Source organism: Dromaius novaehollandiae, chromosome 3 (genome assembly GCF_036370855.1).
Source record: "Dromaius novaehollandiae isolate bDroNov1 chromosome 3, bDroNov1.hap1, whole genome shotgun sequence".
Classification (NCBI taxonomy): Eukaryota; Metazoa; Chordata; class Aves; order Casuariiformes; family Dromaiidae; genus Dromaius; species Dromaius novaehollandiae.
The window spans coordinates 78,617,169-78,639,174 of NC_088100.1; the positions used below are offsets into that span (position 1 = coordinate 78,617,169).

Consider the following 22,006-nt stretch of genomic DNA (forward strand, 5'->3'; position numbering starts at 1 on the left):
AGTAATCTTCTAGTATAGACAAATGTAAGTGATGCACATGAGGATAAATACTTCTAGTCTGGCCTACTGAATTATGGGCTTTGAACTGACTATCCCCCCTCAGAAGTGAGGTCTGCGGGTTATGAAAACGTAACAGGAAATCAAATCTCAGAGTATAGAGAACAAAATGGAGAACATTGCTACATCACTTTAAAAGTCTGTGGTACATCTCCAGCTTGAGTAGAGAATGCAGTTGATTTCCTTACCTACAAAAGGGTATATTAAAGTTGGAGAAATCATAGAAAGGCAACAAGGAATGGCATGGAATGACTTCCTTATTAGGAGTGACCGAGTAGGCTGGGACTTTTCAACCTGGAAACAGATGACTGATGGGGTGTATGATATAGCTTTACAAAATCGTCATTGTTTAGAATGGGTGGATAGGGATTAGCTGTTCCACATCTTTCCACTAGAAGAACATTGCTCATTAAATGACGGCAGTAGGAATCAGCTTCAGAACCATCTAGAGTAATGTTTCTCCATGCAACAGATAGCTGTGTGACACGTAGAATTCCTTGCAAAAAGATGACGTGGATGCAAAACATTTACATGAGTTCAGGGGGAGACAGGACAAGTAGGTGGAAAAAAAATCTGCTGAAGATTACCTGAAACACAAACCACAAAAGGTTCAGGAAACCACCTGAGCATAAAGCAGCTGGAGACCGGGAGAGAATATGGGTAAGGTATCACATATGCTTGCTCTTCTTGCTCTTCCCCCTCGGCAGCTGCTCATGGTCACAGGGTACTGAACTAGGTAGACCTGTGGCCTAAACTTGTACTTAGGATCATGGAATTTGATGCCAGGAATAAAAAAATGCTAAGATTTGGATAGTAATAAGCCTCATTCTGTCTTCCTTAGCATGACTCTTCCAAACACAGTCTAAAATCCTTACTCAGTACTCATGGCAGGCTTGTTCTGATTTTAGCAATGCCAACGGAAACATCAAACCAACACAATTACTTTGAAGAGAATTACACTAAGTAACTCTTTAGAGAAGAAATATCTGTGATGGATATGTCTTGTGTTCAGTGGTGGTGACTGGAAACCTTGTAATGTGCAATAGTTGTTCTTTACTACGTAAGGATGAAATCATACCACCAAACTGATTTCAAAAGGACAAAGATAAAGGCTTCAGGCATTGTAAATTACTGGTAGCATTCCTAGGCTGAGCATAACTGCTGATGCCTTTTTTCAATAAATGCCATGGAATTCAGAACTAATGAAAAAGCCCACCCCTAGCTACCTGTATTAGTGGAGAACTGCAGTGTGCAGTGTAGCATGTGGCTGACATGAGTATTTGTTTGAAAAAAGAGCATTTCCCGCTTGGGGCCACCTCAGAGTTCTGGCATAGAAAGGATATGCTGTTAGGAATGCCATGGCTTGACTCCATCTCTGGTTAGGTTAACATACTAAAGACATTTAGGATGGTAATAGTCTAATTTTGCAAAGAGTGAAGCACTTTCGTTACACAGCAGCTGGTTTTGCACCACAGAGAAGGTTCAGTGCTCTCTGCAGTTTGTCTTCCCTGCTCTTCCCCACTGTGAGACCTACTGGCGCAGCCCACAGCTCCCTCTCTGCCTGTGTGCTCTGGATCCAGGCAGCAGCATCTGGCCTCGACTCCTCCTGAAGCGGAGGAGGGACATGGCCCCAGTGGGTGTTCGAGGACGCTCTGTGACATGCCCAGAGGGGCGACGCTGACCCAGCTGCTGAAGTCAAAGGGAGAAGTTAGAGACCAGTGTTAATGGTAAAGTTTCTCCAGATTAGCTCAGCACATTTCAGCCATTCATCTACCATGTCTAAATCTACGGTGGTACTGGAAAGAGATGTAGTTTCATGGAGAAAACAGAAGCACAAAAGAGGTCACAACTGGCATGCCTTATTTCACGGGGACTGACAGATCTTGGAATAAAGATGAGAATTTAGTAGACTGTAAAAGTGCAGCACACCACAAAACAAACTTTCCATCTTCCTCTAGATTTCTAGTTTTTTTTTTAACTGTACTTTTACTCCAATTTTGTAACCTAACCTATCTTTAAAGAAGAATCTGTACAATCAGAACCTACTGGCTGCAAGTATTTCTACATGTATATAGCCCCAGGAGGTCCAGGAGAAACATGATAAATAATGCTTTGAGATCAATTTGCTAGATTAAACACATTATAGAGTGCAAGGATTTATATAAAAGCAGCCTCATGTTAATAAGTGAGAACTTGATTACTGAAGATTGTTTTATGCCTGTAATAAAAGGGCCTGCAAGCAGTAACAGTAGAATGTTTTATTTGTAATTATTTTCGATTACTGAATCATTATGGACAATGTAAGCCTTGAAATGGAGTAAGTAGAAAAAGGGAGCCAGACAAATTTTAAAAACTGATTATTTGGGAATTCAAAATGAGTAGAAAGAATTTCCAGATTTTTAGTTTAAGAGAATAAAATTATAGCATCTCCGCAGCCTCAGAATCTTTTTAGTGGGCCAGATGTTTTAAAACTTATTCCCAAGGTTTACAAGAAAGACGCACAGCCACTCTGACAAGGGAGAAACTTGTTTTTTAAAACTCATCATCATTTCATAAAACAGAAATATAAAGTCTTCTATGTGTCAAAGCAGAACACATCTTCTCTGAGAGCAGGCAATTAAGGAAACAATAACTACTTCCGCTTTTACTCAGAACCTACTGGAACATCCTTTTACTTTATACTTTCTTGTCCAAAATTCTCAGTTATATGGTTTCTGTACCTTTATACTGCTCAGTGGTGTAAGCAGTTCCTGAAATCTCCTTTAAGTTCATTTACCTACATGAATAAATGCCAGCCTTAGTGTAAATGAGAATTAGACCCTTTTGTTGCCTAAGTTACTGGCAATGTGATAAACCAACATTATTCATTGTGTCATTTCCTTCCCAAAATGTTTACTCCTTGTTTGCCTGGGTATTTCAATTAATCTATTTTAAGAATTTAAAACTATGCTTGTCTGTAATCTGTAATTTCTTGTATTTAATAAGAGCAATACTATCATACTACAGTCTGCATAGTACTGCAGACTATTTGTACAGTAGAGTTTATAGATCATACGATGCTTGATTCAGAAAAGGTCACACAGTATCCATAACAAGGGGTGCCAAAGAAAGGAAGACCTTCCATTTATAAAATATTTGTTATAAACCACTAATACTTTAATGGCCACCACACTTAAAAGTAGAAACAGATAAAGTGGATTACTAAATTCCTTCTCTGCTTCTTCTGCGTATCTTGCTCCAGTATCTATCCAGTATCTTCTGAGTATCTAGCATTATTTTCCATTCATAGTCCAAAGCTTCAAAACAATGCTTCCAAACAAATTTTTAAGACAGGTATTCAACTTTTACCTTTATTTATTAAAATAACATAATCAAATGGCAAAAAACAAAATGGTAGTCAGAATAAAGTGATTTTTAAGACCAGTATCTTTCAACTTGCCAGAGTTAGAAACACTCAGGAAATAAATACAAACACTTTTCAGATCTGCAGATTTCTGAAACAATGACTGAAAACAAGTGTTTGATCCATAATATCATTGCCACTTTATTTTAGCACACTTCACTAATTTTCCAGAGATTTTTCAAAACAGGATGCCTAAGCCTTCTTTTAACTCCAGACTATTATTCCTTTCCCAGAAAAAGCTAAAATCTACAACGCTACAGTGGTCCTTTTATGTACTGACTTCTGTCCGGTATTTAGACCAACCATTTAAGTATTTCTTTTTTCATTACCAGCAAGTCTGTTTTCATTACCCTTCATGCTGGTTCTCAGTCTGTTAAAACACAGACAACCTTCACAAGCTCCCTACTGCTATCCCTGAAATGTTAAGATCTACTTCTATGTTGTGCTTTTAGGTTCTTCTCCTTGGATGTTCGTGTTATAATTAATCTCTTCCCTTCCGCCAGTCTTTGCAGTATTTCAACAAACCTCAGGTTTAAAACCTTCAGTCTCAGCAGTTCCCCATTATTAAAGTGGAGACAATATGGTAGCCAGAATTGTCATGACTGGTTTCTAAAATTAAGCAACTCAATCTCTGTTCTAGTAACTAACTTTTTTTTTAACAATCAGCATCCAGAAACTCTGACTGACTTCACTGGAGCCCTCCTTTGCACAGGTAACTGATTGTGGGAAGCCACAAAATGAGCAGAGCAGAGCAAGAGCAAGAGACTGAGTAAGGGAGGAAACAGCAGATCAGAATAGAGAGGGGAAGAGTGGAAACATATTTGCTGCAGAGTGGAAACATATTTGCTGCAGCATCTTATTCTCCTGAACGTTGATTAAACCCAGAAATCCCAAGACTCTAATTTTCTCTAATGTCAAGCAAATTGCTTGACAGCAATTGCAACTTACTAAGAAAATGTGTTTTTGCACTGTCACCTCTGTGGAGTATCAGGCTTTAAGTGCTACCATTAGATCAAGAGGTAAAACCCAGGCGAACACCCTCCTTCTGCCATGCAGCCTGTCCTGCCTGTGCAACGTGCTCCTCTCCTTTGGTGGCGCTCCCCCGAGCCGCGTGGGGGCTGTGTGGGCATTTGGGGACTACAGCCTGGCCTGTGGTGTCCCCCAGGAGGAGAGGGGCCACAGCCCATGCTGAGGGACTGCCTCCCCTCCTGCTCAGCCCCTCTGGGTGGTGGGAGCCACTGCTTTGCAGACGGCCAGGCTGGCCCCTGTGTGAAGCAAGGCCTTTGGGCTCTGGCTGCACCGAAAATGGTCAGAGTGAGGGGCTGCCTGCTCCACGTTGTCTTCTTCCGTAGGAGCCAGGCTCGCTTGGAAGACTGCTGAGCCACTGTGTCTTACCTCTGCAGGAGGCAGTGGCTCCTGCTGCGTTGCTGCCAGCTCTCAGAAAACATCCGTTCACCTAAAACATCACAGTCCACTGCTGCTCAGTATAAAAAGAAAGCGCTGGAATAGCATTTGGCCCACATGCTGCCTCACCTGAAGCAGTGGCCAGAGCTATCAGAACGTTAAAGGGTCAAACAGAAGCTCAAGGACACAGAGCAAAGCAGCCATCTCCCATACAGGTGTGTGCACACACACGTGGACGTATTAGAAACTGCAAGATCCACTGCTCAGCCAGATGGTGATAGAAACGGGTTGTCAAGCATTTTGCTATCTGCCGTCTGCCAGACTGCTAATGCTGTGACTGCTGCACAGAGGATCAAAAGCAGTATGTAGCAGAGCTTCAACAGTACCACCTCCAGCATTTGAGAAACTCCATGTGGGTACTGCAAGAGAAGGGAGAGAAATCTCTCTCACACTTCTTGCTCTTTCCACATCTCAGGACACGTTATTTCTTAATTTAGCTTTTTGTTTTCTAGCCTTACCTCTCCAATCTGAAATAATGTTACAAGCATAAACAGTTGCAAGAGACAACAGCAAATTGCTTTTCACAAGTCTCAATACTGAACCCATCTATGCTATTCCCTAAAAGAAAGTCATTTATGAGCTGCCAAAATTTCCATGTATGACAATGTCAGTCAAATATGTATTTAAATAGGACCAAGCAGTTCACTTCTTATGATACAGTTTACAGAATTCAAGAATTCTATTCCTTCTCCTAAGGTCATTTTTTTACAGCTCCTTTTAGCTTCTAAAGCAACGTATGTCCACCTAAGAGCGCTGACACAGCAAAGCATGTCCAGCAATCATATAAGATGTTGATAGCAGAAGAATTATCTTAACAATTGGTTGTGTGGCAGATGCATAATAAATCACTTGTTCCTTCAAAAATAGATGATTATTCCAATAGGAAATCATTTTTATTCTGGACTAGTACGTTTACACAAGGGAATAAATTTATTCCAACACTATCAGACAAACATGGCTCTCCTCTTGCGAGGCATCTGAATTCTGAATCTTCAGAAGTTCTTCTTCCAGTTTTTCAGATTTGTCCAGTACACCCCATGCATCTTATTATTAGCTGTGTAGAATATCACACTAGACCTGATCAAAACTAGAGTGGCTATATGTTGTGTCATCACAGTCACAGGGCTTGGGCTGCTAGAGCTAGCAAATGTAAAGTCATGGTGTGTACCTACATTGTACTGCAGTCTCAGGGATGGAGTGCATTTGCTTTGGATGTGGAAACAGATCAACAGAACACTTAAAAATTTTAAGGATATTTAAAAATAGTAAGACATGAATGAGTAGAGGATAGCAGTAATGAAAGGGTATAGATAGGTGGTACATTTGCGGGTAAAAACAAACAAAAAAACTCAACACAGGTACAAAGGAAAAGGAAACCAAGAGGAGTATAAAATGTGTATTTTGGAGTTATTCCCTTCTGCCACCTCAGTTTGTCCCTTTCCTTTAGAAACCTAGTCTTCCCTTCTTCACTAAAACACAGCAGAATATTAGAGAGCTGAGGGAAAAAAGCCTTCAACCTTTTTCACAGAACTAGATAAGGTTTTTAAATGAAAAACAATACAGTGTTATTATCTTGATATTGTTCACTTGATATGACTATTTTTATTTTTCCATGTAAAAACTGAAGACCAAATTATCAATGAAAATTATGCATCAGGCATAGTCCTTGACTTTGCCAAACGCAATAAATTTTTAATAAAACTCCTGAGCAAAGGTACAGATACTATATACGATACAGTATCCATGATCCAATACATCCTTTCAGTTTATCACATTTAAATAGAATCATTAATGAAGGATGAAAACACCCTTCATAAAAAAGCAGATAATGCATTTAGGGTAACAAAGAAGAATGCCTATTAAATTGTTCCCGGTAAACCAAATGAGACAGCACAGGAATGTACTAAGAAATGGAAAGTACACAATGAACTCTACTCCCTTTCTCTGCTCGCCTCAGATTTAGAGCTAAGTTATAGAGAATTAAAAAGATACCCTTCTTCTCTGTTCTCTATATTATGATATGCAGGAGTTGTCTTATATCCTTTGTAAATGCTGGTGGTTTACTCTCCCTCTTTACTGAAAAAAATTAAATACAAGCTAATATCATGCTTTGGATTCCAGTGGTTTGCCTGCACTCCTTGCTATTTTCTCTAGTAATGCTCCATATTTACTGCACGATGGGAAGGAATGCAAAATGCATTTATAGTGACAAGGACACCTATCAGTGAAGATAAACTGAGAGAAATGATCACCACCTTACAAGCTGGAGCACAAACAAAAAATGCACAGATGAAATGCACACTCGTACCTAATCTGTTGGATGGGTTCCTTTTGAAGAGGGCTCGCAGCAGACTCTGAGCTTCTATGCTCAAAAACTGTGGCATTCCCAGCTTGGCTCTGAAAGAACACAACACTTGAAAACAAAATAGATTTTTCAAAATTTCTCTCCATCACACTGTGGTTTAGAAAGTGGAATTGTAGTAACAGAGACAGGCAGACACACACATTTGGTCACCAAAGGCATGACTACGTAAATATATTACAAACTGAGGGCCTGATCTTGTTCTGTTAAAGAAAGTTTTACTGCTGGTTTCACTGGAGGTAGAAGTAGATCTAATGCACCTCATGAGACTTGTGAATAGGTTGCAAAAGATTTACTCAAAGAGGTCATTTTCCTTTGCAAACTTTTTCAGCTTTTTAGTTTGCTAGAATAAATTTAGGAATCAAGAGAAATCAGGAAACACAAACAAAACTTCAAGAAAACAATGATAAACCATGTATCAATTAAAAGGAATGAAACTCTTCCCTTGGTGATTCTCTATGGCAGAGAAAAAATGTGATATTAAGCAAGGATCAGTCTCAAATCCTGAAACACTTATGCATGCACTGAACATTAAATGAATGGGAGATGTGAAAAGGAAGGGTTTTGAAACTCTGGAAACAATACAACATAAGCTGTCCTGCACAAATTTGACTGTTCCCACTTGTGTGTATATAACGACAGTCTTTCATTAAGGACAGGAAGATACATTTCTTCTGCAAAGCTCTCTCAGTATTTCACTTCCTGCTATTCATTCTGAAGGCCAGTTTAGATCCACATGCAAGGGATTAGCTGTGCAGGACCTTACACCACGTTGAAAAACTCATTATGCACGCTATTATTTTCAACCCTTCATACATCTAGGACCCATAGCCTGCCCCAAGGGTACAGTTAACTAATAGTTAGAAAAACGAAATAGATTTCACTACTCACTTGAGAATGAGAGCCATTGTCTCCTTTCTGTCTTTTCCCTGGAACGGTAATGATCCTGTCAGCATCTCAAACTGTCAAATAACAACAAATTGGAAAATCGACTAAGTTTTGAGACAGTCTGCACAGCTGACCAGACACTCCACACATCTTCTATTTATTTCAAACACAGTTGAACACTTCAGGAATAGAAATTGCCCCAAAAGCTGCAGTTTAGAAAAAAAGGATAGTGCAAATCTGTATTTTGCAGAACATCAAGGACCAACACGACAGTTTAGTTCGAGAGTCTTGTTGCAAACTGTTTACACTGACACTCAGCAATAAGTTTTGGTATGCTTGGGGAAAAGTATTATACATAGTTGCCTTGTTCTTACTCTTTCTCCAGCGCCTGCTTTATGGCCAGTGCTGCAGACAGGGTATTTGGCCAGATGGACCCTTAGTCTGAACTGGTACGGTTGTCCTTCGAGCTGTGAGCTGTGGTGCAAGGCAAATGGGTTCACCATGCCATTTCCCGTCTCTTCAGTCTGGGTCCAACTGCCTTTGCTCACTGAATATTTGCACCACATAGAGATGCCACTGCTACACTTTGCAGGAGGAACATGCATAACCCCCACATTCTCAAGGCATTTGAGTGTGTTTTTTTCTCTCCCATTTTGGTTTCCCTGCCTGTACTCGCACTGAATTTTGCAAGCGTGAGGCTTAGGTGCACTCAAATGTCAAAGAAAACTCGCAATCATTATCAATTATTTGCCTAACTCACATCTGAAAACATCAATCATTTATGGCTTTGAAACTGAGTAATGTTTTCAGTGAATCTGACAGGAATTTCACATTTGTAATAAAAAAGCTCAGCCAAGGAAGCTCGCCTTGTATGGATTCAATACCACAGCTTTCACACAGCTCCAGCCAGAACATTTCATGTGGGTATCACCGGATTCCTCTGACTGAGGGATGATGATGGCTATGTATCAGCAAACAAAACCAAACCAAGAACACAATTCAGTCCTTGCATAAAGGAGGACAATGTCCACTGAGGGTAAAGCAAATTGTTATTTGCTTATGTGCAAGGCAGACTTTGGATCCTTTCTACTACATTACCTACCTGATCAATATTCATTGCTATAATATCTATTAAGGCAGGACAGACTCTCTCACCCTTATGTAGTTTTGGTACCTTATCACACAAGTAGCTTTACTGCTCTCAGAAAGCACATCTGTGCAAAAACAATCCTTTCATTAATAAAATCTGTGACAAACTGACCCACAGCTCAACTCTACCCTTTTTCCAGTTTAAATATAGCCACACTTTTCCTAAGTACTTCATAATTAAACACAACATCACTTTCTACTCACATTTTTGTTTAATCTATACATCTTTAAAAGTACTTTGGAAAGTTAGGGATACAATCGCTACCACAAAATGGGGAAACTGAGACAAACAGAAGTGAAGGAATTGAGGGACCATTGAACAAATGACTAATAAGAACAGCAGCTGAACTTGTTTTCTGACTTTTCTCTAGAAGCTGCCTCACTAGCCTATCCTTTCATCAGTACTGACAAAAGGGACAAGATTTTAAATAACCTGATCCTAGTTGGCATGATTCACTTAAAAATAATCATGGCATAGCTAACATCTAATATGCTTTAATTTAGAACGAATCAGTATTAGACACTGAATTTAATTTAAACATTTAATGTATTCCTGTAACATTCAGTTTCGGAATCTAAAGGACACAAAAGAGAAAACGAATACAGACTCTGAGGAATGGCTGTGCTGTGTCTGTTCTGGAGGATACAGGTTTTTTTAATCTAAAAGAAAATTTCACATAATTCTTTTTCATTTATATTGAAAGAAATTGCTACTTCTTCTGCCTCAAAGTTTAAGAAAATCAAAACTTAAAATCCCCGTGCTTCCCAGGAGCAATTTACTGTGTACTATTACTTCAGTGGGAGGGAGACCAGCTTGAACTTCTATAACAGTTTTGGCAAACCAAGGAACAGCTTTTTGTGACAATCATTTCTTCCAGGAATTCATACACACAGCAGGCATATAACAGCACATCATAATGGAAGATGAAAAGAAACACTCAAACAAGGTGATTTTCAACAGAATCACAGCATTTCTTAAAACTAAAACGTTGTGCAAAATGCCCTCTGTCTTGGTCCATTTCTCCAGGGCATCACAATATGCAATCTGCAAAGCTAAACTGGATATTTTTCTGAATGATATGTTCTGATCTTCTACAAACATTTCATTAAATGTTCGTTAGCTTAGTTTTTTCTCTTTAGGATTCCTTACTAAATCTGCAGTTGTTGAGGCTATCTAAACATTGCTGCTTGAAGTGAACCCCCTTTATCTTCACAGAAACAAAATTAAGCTAAATCCAAAAGCAATAGTTTAGCAGACATACTGTAACACACCTCGTTTGAAATCTGATGTTCCGAAGTAGTGACATCAGCAAGAAGTTTTATAATGCAAACTAAAATAATAATAATAAGCCAAATATTGCCTTCTAAATCAAAGCATGATTCATTTGACAGTCTCCCTAGCACAGTAACTCAGAAAGTCACACTGAGGAACCAACTTGTCAAGTTTTGGGAGGGCTCATCTCACCTTGAAAATCAGCAAATGGAATTAATTTCAGAAGGAGCTGCATCAAATTGGTACTTCATACTACTCTTAGATGGAATGAATTATCTTTGATAGGCCCCCCCCGCTCCATGAGTAGGTAGGAGGATTCTAGACAACCAGTTTAAGCTATTTAAATAGCCAAAATTAGGTAAAATTAATGTCACCTTGAAATAAAAAGAGAAAACCTTATCAATTGCTGCTGTGCTCGATCACAGTACTGAAGCCTCCCCCTGGTTTTCCTGCTCGGGCAGAGTGAGCTGCTAGAAATGTCACTGCTGGCAGCCATGAAAAACAGCTTTTCCTTAAACTGAGAATCTGAATGCTTGTCTCACATTTGAACTTAGAAAGGCTCAGGCTCAATGAAGATTAAAAAATCATGAGCCCTTGTGAACCGAAACAGACTTTCACTGTTCTACCTTCAGCAATCACACTGATCAGAAAAAAGCATACGGACAAGCCAAAAAACCCTATAACCATGAAACTGTTATCCTAGTTTTGTGAGGAGGGCAGAAGACAGGCTTAGAAGGTTGATAACTAATTGACTATAATTAACTTAAAGATTAATCTGAATTATTAAATTCTCTCAAGCTACTAAAACACCTAGGAGAAAAAAGAAAAAAAAACTTAAAAAATATGTCTATGGCTGACAAAAATAAACAACATTTGGAAGGTGTAAGCTCCTGTTCGGGCTAGGAATGTCAAGAGAACAGTTGCCTTGTAGAGCTACTCTTTTAGAAAGAAAATGATGGGGGCAGAATTTTTAAAGCTGCCTAAATGACATAGGAGCTTAAGTCCCATTTCAAAATAACTCTGGCCAGTAAGAGCCTAAGTCCCAATAAAAGTGTTCAAATATACTGGAGATGAGAGGCAGAGAAACTTTCTTCCCAAGGCAGTAAGAAGAAGTACTGTGTATTGTACTGAACTCTCCTCATGGTTTCTATAGTTTACTTTATGTTCAGGTAAAATTCCTAATGTTCATTTATATTGGCTCATGTTATTTTGTTGTTATTATAAACCTAATTTAACAGCACTAAAAATGACTGCTACAGCTCATTTATTTTGGCAGAAATGGGCTTGATGCTACTGATGCAGATGATACAGCTAAAAGCAACTGCTTGGTCAGCGACTACGTGGGAAGAAGATGATTGCAGTTTCCACCAAGCAGGATATTACTGAAAGATTTGTATAGGCATTATGTGTAGGAGGCCAAGCAACCTGAAGGCAAAAAAATCAGATGCAGTGTCCAGGAAGGCAGGCAGGCAGGCAGGAAGGAAGGAAAAAAGAAACTTAAGCTATAGGAGAGAGTAAGGGAAATGACCATCCTGGGGACTGCACGGAATATTTACTATGCTGCTCTAATGGCTAGCACTTTGTTACCATGTGTCTCCAATTACAAATTGCAATTTCAAATTCAGAAGAAATGCACTTAACATAAATATTTAAATCAAAATGAAGCTACAGTGAGTTAAGTGTGCCAGATTTTTTTGCCTCAGTGAACTGAACAGAGCACTGCTTTCTCTAATTGCAGTGCTGGTTCTATAATCTGTTAAAGAAGGTTAAAAAATAAAATAAAGAAACTGAAAAAAACCCAAGAAAATTGAAATAATTCATCTGACCAGTCAAAGCTACCACACAACACCTCGCTTTCCTGTTTATTTATCAAAAAATCAAGAAGCTTGGTAAATCTAAACATGCAAACAGAAGAGATAACTTGCTGCTAACACCCTTTCACATAGAGAGAGCTGTGTGGATCACAGCAGGCTGACTGAGAGTTGGGTCTAGGTGTGTAGAAACTTAGCAATATTCTTGGCTATGGGTTGTCATTAAAGTAGACCATACAGTTTTGCTGTGAGACTCATTTTTCACCCCCTCTATCTGCATAAACCACCTGTTAGATTGTTTCTTGCCTCCCAATTATTCACTTTTAGTATATTCTGGAGGACCACCTTCTGTTAGTCTATACTTCAGAAGAACTTTGTCTCCCTCCTACCTTGACTCCCTTTCTATTCCAATATACACAGCAAGAGAAGAAAATATTCTCTGTTCCAATTCAGCTGCCTACTAATAGAAGCTCAGAGTAAGTTAGGTTGGAAGGGACCTCTGGAGGTCACCTTATCCAACCCCTACTCAGGCCTCAACATAGTCTGCAATGCTTCCTTTCTCCTGCTTTCAGAGGAATCTTCAATTTCAGCAGGGAAAACAATGGCACTGGAGACCTCACTAAATACACATATGTGGGAAGACCTTGGGAAAGAGGGCCACATTTCCCGCAGGAATGTATACAAGAAGGGTCCCTGTTAGGTCATGGGTGAAGACAACAAACAAGAAAAAAGTCCATAGCCTGGGGTAGTGGCCACATGAATACTCCTAGCAGACAGAAGGAGAGCAGATTGTGCAAATTACTTCAGCCCAAGTCTGCTAAAGAATTGGGAGTCTAGGACAAAATACGGGGTTACAAAAGAACCTTGATACCACTCAGTTTTGGAGAGTAGAGACATACTTGTCAGAATGGCTGGGTTCCTCCCTCAATGCTTTCAGTGATTTTTCAGGTAGCTGGGAGCAAGTCAGCCACTCAGTTTTACCATTTATAAAATGCATTAACTATTTATCACTGTATTTATCATTATTAGCTAGGTGTAAAGCATAATGAATTAGTGTTTGTAATGGGACTGAATACCTTCACATAGTATAAACATAAAAATACTATTCATTAAGAAGACCATCCCTTGCACTGGGAATAAAACAGGAGTATTATGATGGGATTTTGTAAAAGAAGGTAGTATTGATTTGATGTCTAGTATTGATGTTTCCAATGCCAGGACAGTTATGTTGAAGTGAAAATTACTACAGAGTAGAATACTTTCCATCTGACTACCAAAAGGATATTTTCTTTTCTTGTGCAGACTTCAACTTATGCATTCACCACATTGCTGACAAATACAAAGAGATTTCTTTTTATTTGGGACTTCCAACTGAGGCATAACACCCCTTCTTTCTCTAATTATAGTCCCCTACCCTCCTACATGACTCTCAAAGACATCCAATATTTTTCCTGCAGTGAAAAGATATACAACTTCCATGAGGTCTGTGACTTTATAAATCAGCTGGTAAGATGAACTATGAAACCACTGTTTCAAGGGGCCTTCTAAGAGACATATGCATGTTATGTTAGTGCAGGTTAGTGTATCTGCGGTTCAGAGACGACAGTGTGGGCATTGAGGCTCTTGCAGTGCAGCTGAAAAGGTATTAGCCATATCCACAGTTTTTTAACAATTTAAGTCAACTGCTTATTCATGCAGATTTCCTGATGCAAAGCTTCTCTAGAATACTATTAAAACAGAAAAATGTCCTATCTAAAATCTCAGATGCAATGAGTAAGATACAGGCAAAAAACGAATGTGTCTAGTCATGAGAACCACACAAACTTCCCAGCACAAATTTTTAGTTGGGTCCAAACAGTTATTATCACTTACTAAATAAGAGGCAGGTACCGTCCCCCGTGGAATGCTTGAAAAGGGTGAATTTCAATATTCATATAATATAACTATACCAGTTGACACATGCCAAACTACTATGAAATGATTCAAATGAACTGAGCAGCAAACAAACAGAGCAGATAACATTTCTGTTTTTGTGGCCTGTATCAAAGACTTGGCTGCTGGTAAATGAAGTTTTACTACTGTTGATACCAAAACTCACTGATTTTAGTAAGACCAGAATTTAATCTTGTCACAGAAGTTTGTTTTGGTATTAATAATAATCACAACATGACACATTTGACGGTGCCTTCAAATATCATTCAGTCTGATTCTATACTGTGCCCCAGTCAATGTAGATTGACAATGTGCTGCTAGCAGTTTCCTGAGTCCTCTTTGTATTATAGCATTAATCCCAGTTCACAGAACAGAACACACAAGAAAGCATATGGTTTTTGGTAGCTCTTTTGATGGCTAGGTTATGAGCAAATTCATCATTATCTCTTTTATATGTTCCCTACTACAGGGAATGTATTTTTCCTCTATTGATCAAGATTTCAGATAGGAAAATTACACTATCACATATACTTCCTTTCAAGCTACGCATATGCCACCAACCAGTATATTTTCTATGCATATTTCACATCATACTGTGAATTATTTAGAGAGAAATGCTAATAAGTCATTTGGATATCATTTATCTCTCTTCAGTTTTTCAGAGTGGCATAAAACGCAGCTTCCTTAACAGAACATATTAGTGACAGAAAACAAGGAGATGAGCAAAGGCAAAAGACAGCATAAGGAAATCCTCCTGCACTTCTAATGTATTGATATCCCCTTTTCCTACTCTAATCAGTTAATTTTTAAAAAGGAGAAAAGATTGAAGTGACTAAAGCTGTTTTTTTCTAAGATGACTGGAAGCACTCAAAGGCTTAAAGCACCAGTTTACAGTTGCAACGATTTTACTCTTTTTACCTCATCTCCTTTTGCATGGACTCTTATTTTTTCTAATTCTAATATGTTGAATCATTGGGGGAGGGGGTGGAAAAGAGAAGGATGGAGAAAAAAATGAAAGTCGAGCAAAACTTAACATATGCAAAAGAGCAGGTGAGAGAAAAGCAATCCATGTACCAATACACCAGCATTTCTCTTCAACAAGAGATGGACAGTGAGAAGGCACAGCTATCCTCCAAAACCGTGCATATAATAAAGTATTCAAGGGACTGTGTATATCTATTATATGAGGCATAACCCATTGATTCACTGAATAAAGGTAAGTAGTTTAGATGTGCTGAGCATCCACAAATGCATTCATGTCCATAGGAGATGAGGATGTTTTGCTGCTTTTAAGTTCAGGTTATAAATTACAGTAGTTAATGCTAGAGTAAGTGCTGTTAACCAGCTAGACCAATGATGCAGACCCCCAAATAAAAATTTTCACTTGCTTTCCCATTGCTTCCTACCCTTACTTCCTTTGGTGACACTGTCTACTTAGAATAAACAAAATTTAAACATACTTTATGCATTGTGGCACGCAGTGCAATACATAGCTACCTAAAATAGCCTGGATATGAGAAACAGAGCTGTGTCAGCAGAGCACTTTGCTACATTAATTTCTGCTTCTACTCTGATTCTGCAGGGTAAAGTGCAACGCTAGCCACACCTACACTGTTGTGGTACGCTGTTTGATCAGCCACATGAAGCTAGCGTGCACGTTTGTACGTGGCTGTGCACTCAGCACTTGGACAGATCTGCAGCTGGCGCACTCCAAGACAGCAATATCACCTTCGTTATCTGATCATATCGCTACAAGAGTAATAAATGCATGGCATCTACACTCAAGAGACAATGCTCCACTTCATAAAATGACTCTGGGAGTAGTTGCTTCAAAAACCTGATGCTCTCTTATTGATATTAAAGATAAATTATTCCTGTCAAAAAACAACTTCCCATTGAGCCTCCTCAGCAGCAGTGGCATTGCAGACTGGTGGGGCTGGAGGTGGTGGAAGGGCCCAAGTTAGTGTCCAAAGACCTAATTTTAGATGGCTGACGTGACAGCAGTTGAAAGCTCTCTGAGAGCCTTTTCTGGCACCACATCTCAGTTCCAGATACTGCAGCACTCAGGAGCATGTTATCAAATCCCTCTCATAAACCAATCAAGCTCCACTGTAGTTAGATTTTCCCCATAGAACTCCTGCTGGAAAGTGTTTTCCAGGGCCTCGCTTCTTTAGCAGTCAGGAGCTTTCTTCCAATTTCCAGGCTAACTCTGTTTCATGACGAGTTTATTCCTGTCTGCTCCTGGGCCAACATTACTCTTAAGCTTAAATAGCTTCTTTCTCTCTGTAGTGTTTTTCCCTGTGATGTATTCATAGATGGTACAGGTAGTTCTTGTACTAATGAATGTCTTCTTCAGTTAATGAATAATTTCCTCTGCAACACTATATCAAATACTTTATTGCAGTGCAGGCAGATGAGATCTCCTTCATTTACTTTGTTGAGAAAAAGGTGGTTATCTCCTCAAGCAGAATACCAGGTTAATCTAGCATGACTGATCTTTGGTAAATTCATGTTGCTTATTAACTAATTTTGCACTGATTTCCATGTATAAAAAGTCAACTTGCATAGCTTCTAAAATTTAAATTGTCTCAGAAATAGCTTGCAGGACTCTTAAAAGTTAAGCAATAGCAGGGGAAAACTTTGACTTTTGTACAGTCAATCCAATGTAAACACAAGTAAGAAAAGATGAATCCTATTTCTCTGTGCCAATTAATGCATTTGTGTCTGCTTCTGCTGACTTCCTCCCTGTGAAGAACAATCATTTAAATGCTGTTACACAATCCTCTTTTTAAAGCAGCTTCAAGATATACTCAGGACAAAGCAAACATCCAAACGTAGTCATAATCAAGAAACAACAAAATGGCAAAGAAAGGAGGATGACCTGGTGCCCATACATGTGTGTTTTTCTCTCCCACAGAGGAAAAAAACCCCAAAGGTTCTTGAGTAACAGTCTCCCACCCACTAAGAATACTGACAGAAAAGCCACTGTCGGATTGTTCAAAAACTACTGAATCTCATTCGTTAAACAACAGTCACTCATGCTGACTTGAAGACAAAAAATGAATGGTGAAAGAACCACTGCGTACAGTGAAACATTCAGAATGCCCTCTAAAATATGTCATTTTCAATTATTCTTTGCAGAAGAAAGAGTCAACCTTTGAGTTTCTCTAAGAGGATGTCCCTAACCTCTGAAAAATGCTATCTGAGGAACTGTTTACCAACAGGAACCACGTTACTATCTAGATAGTCATTTGTTCTCAAATGTCTGTACTCTTCTGAGGTTGCCCTGCTAATTTCCATGGAGCAGAAATATTCATGGCTTTTGATAACCAACCAAAACAGTAAGCTAATGAAAGAACTGGGAGAAGGAAGAGAGAAAAACTATGGCCAAATGTTACCTCAAGTATTGTCTGCAGCAGGTAGTATCCTACTGCTAATGCAGTGAAAATGATCAAGCAATCATTAACTGTCTACTTTCCTACCAACCCTTAATTGTTGAAAGTGATACTTTTTTATCTGAGATGTCTGATCACTTCTACAGCCTCTCCTCCCAAACAAATACAACTTCTTCATTACCATGAGTACACCAAAAGACCACCAGTCTGCGCTCTGTGTGTGTCCTCGTCGGTTGACCACCTCTGGGGCCATATACTCTATTGTCCCACAGAATGAATACGCTCTCTTGTCATGGTCGATGGCTTCTTTACTCAGACCAAAATCTAAATAAATTGAAACAAACAGAAAAAAGACTTGTCAGGTTTTGAAAAAAAATGATTAACATTCTAATACATTTAAACTGTTTAAACAAAACACAACTGGAGAAGAAGAGCACACTGACCAACCTAACAATCACCTTCTGTTTCCGTGCAGCTTTTATGCACAGAAAGGCTACAGGCGCATGTGTACAGAAGCCCAGGCCAACCAGAGTGCCTGGCTGGCAGTTGTGACTATGTCCTGAAAGCAGGTGTATTATTTTCTCCATTCATAGCTAAGGTTCTGGCCCAAAGCAGAAGTGAGAGTTTAAATATGCAGAAATACACAGTTCAGATTTGGCAAAGACATTGGTAATAAAGATTCTTGCTCAGGTTACCATGACATTAAGATAATAATCCCAGATGGACAACAATGAACATGACAGCTACACAGCATCCCCAGTGTGGCAAAAAGACATCTTCACAGGTGTCCTCTACACAGTAATAATTCAGAGAAATTAATCTGAAATAAGGAGTTGTACTGGAAACATCCTTCCGTCCATGGTTGTAGGCAGTTAAGCCTATAAGCTTCAAGTCAGTCAAGAGCCCAATTTTACCAACAAAACACCATCTTCTCCATGTGCTGTGCAGCACAGGAGTGCTTGACTAGTGGTCAGAGGAAAGAATGCCAATACTCAAACTCTTCTGGCTTCTGACTTCTTGTAAGCAAAGTCTTTCCAAGGAAAAATCCAAGATGCATGGAACATACTGCGGAAAAATCAGACAGCTTGTGGAGATTAAGTTTTTTGTTCCTCACATACCTGTTATCTTAATGTGACCCTCTTCATCAAGAAGAATGCTGTAAAGTAAAAAGCAAGCGTACATGCATTAGGCAGATACAGAGTCTATTTAACAAACATGAATAAAACATATTGAAGGCAGGTAAACAAATATGCGTTACTCAAATGCACATGTAAACCCCCAGTGGGTTCTAGGCCTCCAGAAAGAAAAACGATCCTTCAAGGTCTGCCTAATCTCATATCTGAAGCTTGCACAGGCTGTGGAAGTTGGATAAGGAGCCTTGGTTTTACTCCACAGCATGCTCAGGATGGATATATGAACTGAGCTCAGATAGGACATGGTGTTCAGAGCAAATAACGCAGAGTATCTGCTTCTAGCAAGAGAAGGAGCTATAGGTTTTCTACTCTTCTCATAAAAATAGAGAAAAGCACATAAGTAATAACAGCTTGGACTCACTGGACCTCAGACAAACTCCGAAGGCAGATATGTTCATGCTGCAGTAATAAGAATGATCATAGAGCATAATGAGTAGTCACAGTCTAACTGCATGGACCTCAGCCCCTGCTAATTTATTCTCTCCAGAAGCATAAACGAAAATTCATCCTGGAAGCCAAATTCAAATGTTCTCATGTTTGCGACCTGCCAACAATTTTTATTCTCACAAAGGCACTCCAACATTTCTGTGAGAAAAATGACAGTAGTTTGCAAAAAGCATTGCTAGTATTTATGGAAACAGAAAGAATATTGAAATGGAAAAATAATGATTTTCAGTAACTTCTGTCTAGTAATACTGATGCAGTGATGAAGGTAGTGTTTCTTCAGTTCTAGTTGGATTTAGTATTTTTCTCTTTCCAGACTGGCATAGCTACATTTCAGCTATTTTTACATTCTTATTCCCTTAGAGAAACACTTTAATCCATTTATTAAAAAGAAAATATGACAGAAGTGAAACTAACACATTGGCATATACTCTTGTGAAAGGTTGTTTCTGGGCTGAAACATAACTGAAAAGAGATGATCTTCTTGCCATTCATGTGTGCGTTTGGAACAGGCTGTTATTGTATAATTCATCAAATAAAGGCCAATAGATGAGTCACTACTACTTGTTCAATAATTAAAGCTTTTTCTTCTCAATAAAAGCTTCTTTACATCCATTCCTTCTCCCTAGATTTCTTCAAGAGGCATAATTTTTAAGCACTAGCCATGTAACAGGCATGTTTAAATGTATTTTTGTGATTACATGCCCTAAATATGAGGCTTATGCTTTGGAAGAGAACAGAATAATATAGCTGGTGGTTCAGAAGTGAGAATGAATGTATGAACTCCATAGATATGGCTCTGGAAAAGTGGCAACGGGGAGCCCGGTTCACTGAAATCACCCAAAAGTTTTCCCCACACCCAGGTCAAGCCACCGTGAATAACAGTGCAATTCAAGGGCTGTAGTGTTTTCCCCAGAAATATTATTTTTATATTTCATGGATTTCCTACGCATAACGCATGCTGCTTTTTTATGCATATAATGTATGGTTTTCACATTTTTACTCTCCATTAGAAATATGGAGGCAATAGCAATGCAGCTATCATACTGACAGTGTTGTCTTAGGTCAAGTTAACCATAAGTATACAATAGACTTTCTCACAGATTCACATATTAAATGTTTGTATGAGGGACAAAATGAAAGGATCCTGGTTTCCCATTGATATGCTTCCTACATCTCCTGAAACTTGGTTGCCAGTTCCTTCGTCTGTCTCCTCTGTCTTAAATACCCTTATACAGTACCCTCAGCTGCTTTCAGCTTCCCCTGCCTTCAGCTTTCCCTTGCTTAAGTACCCCTTTGGACAGCTGGGCGTCTCCACATTTGCCATCTGCCAACTCACATAACTATGCTTATGAACTAAAAATTACATTTGATGTAAAAAGAAAATAATATCGTAACAATGAGGAAAATGATAGTTATTGCAGTGAATTAGCTTTGAGTGGCATGAAGCAAAGAACAATGTATCTGCTACTAGGTATCCAGATTACAACAAATGACATTTTTTCAGTGACTGTGGAAACAAACTTATTCTCTGATCATCCTTTCTGTCTTCTCTTTTTAGCTGTATCATTTTACAATTCCTTTTTATCCCTTACTGTCACTAATAAAATTTTATTGAGTTTTCCATATGTGTCTGTTTAGTTTAAGATTTGAATGTGCTTGCAGGATACTGTGGCTGTTACCTATTCTGTATTTCAACACCGTAATAAAATTTTAGCCTCAAGATGGTCTGACAAAAATATGAACCACTTTCACTGTCTTCAGCTTAAAGGTATGCCTTGAGATGAGAAAGGCTATAAAACTCCATGTCACATGCAGGGAAGCTAACCCAGTAGTTGTAGAAGGACAAGCTCCCAGTTATATGAGAAGCTCATAGTAGAGCTAGAATCGCAACCCTTATCTAACTAGTTCTTTGTTGCAACTTCAGCACAGGGTGAAAAAGTCTTCTTTATCAGTTGTTGACATTATTCTACAAGGTATCTTAAATCAAGGCCATAGCAATTCTCTCTGTCATTTCTCTCTGTCTCTCTCTTTTTTTTTAATTTGAGTCATATCTTCTGGGCTTCATCTTTAACTCCAATACACTCAAAATCAATGTAAAGTTCTGTCAAATCTATGCAAGCTGGAACTCTGGGTTTTTTGGATGATGTAAGTTTCCTTCCAAGTAAGCTCAGTTTTGCAGAAAATTCAATGCACGCTTCGTGTTTTTCAGAAAATGTGGCCAAAATTTCAGGTCGGAAAGAAAACCTGAAACTTCATGAAGGAGTTTAATTTGACTGCAGGTTTTGTTATGAAAGGATCAGATAGATAGATAGATAGAGTGAAGTATTAAAATGTCTTCCAAAAAGATGAAGACTCTCACAAGCTCTGCATCTTCTGTAACTCATCACTTTTCACATGATGCCATACTATCTCACCATGCTGAAAAGTCCCATGCCAAACTCAGCTCTGATGTAGCTTCAATGACACCAGGGAAAAGAAGGAAAATTTAGGGCTCTGGTTCCCGAAAAAGGACTACTTACTTTGATGGATGCTGATGGTGATTTTCCCCCCAAACTCTTTGCCTTTACTGTTTCTCAGAACTGCTGTCTCTACACAGGGCAGCTAGGCCCACAAATGAACTGCCATGGTTAAG

At 38.9% G+C, this 22,006-nt stretch overlaps 1 protein-coding gene across 3 annotated transcripts in view; it reads right to left on the reverse strand.

Moving 5' to 3' along the window:
- RPS6KA2 (ribosomal protein S6 kinase A2) overlaps nucleotides 1-22,006 on the reverse strand; it is a 322,442-nt gene that overhangs the window by 59,135 nt on the left and 241,301 nt on the right. For all 3 annotated transcript variants that reach the window (XM_026109854.2, XM_064509229.1, XM_026109855.2), the window contains 4 exons: nucleotides 18,853-18,890; nucleotides 17,916-18,058; nucleotides 8,178-8,248; nucleotides 7,233-7,321 (listed from right to left, as the gene is read on the reverse strand). In XM_026109854.2, the coding sequence (XP_025965639.1) occupies nucleotides 7,233-7,321; nucleotides 8,178-8,248; nucleotides 17,916-18,058; nucleotides 18,853-18,890 (341 nt within the window). The remainder of the gene's footprint in view (nucleotides 1-7,232; nucleotides 7,322-8,177; nucleotides 8,249-17,915; nucleotides 18,059-18,852; nucleotides 18,891-22,006) is intronic.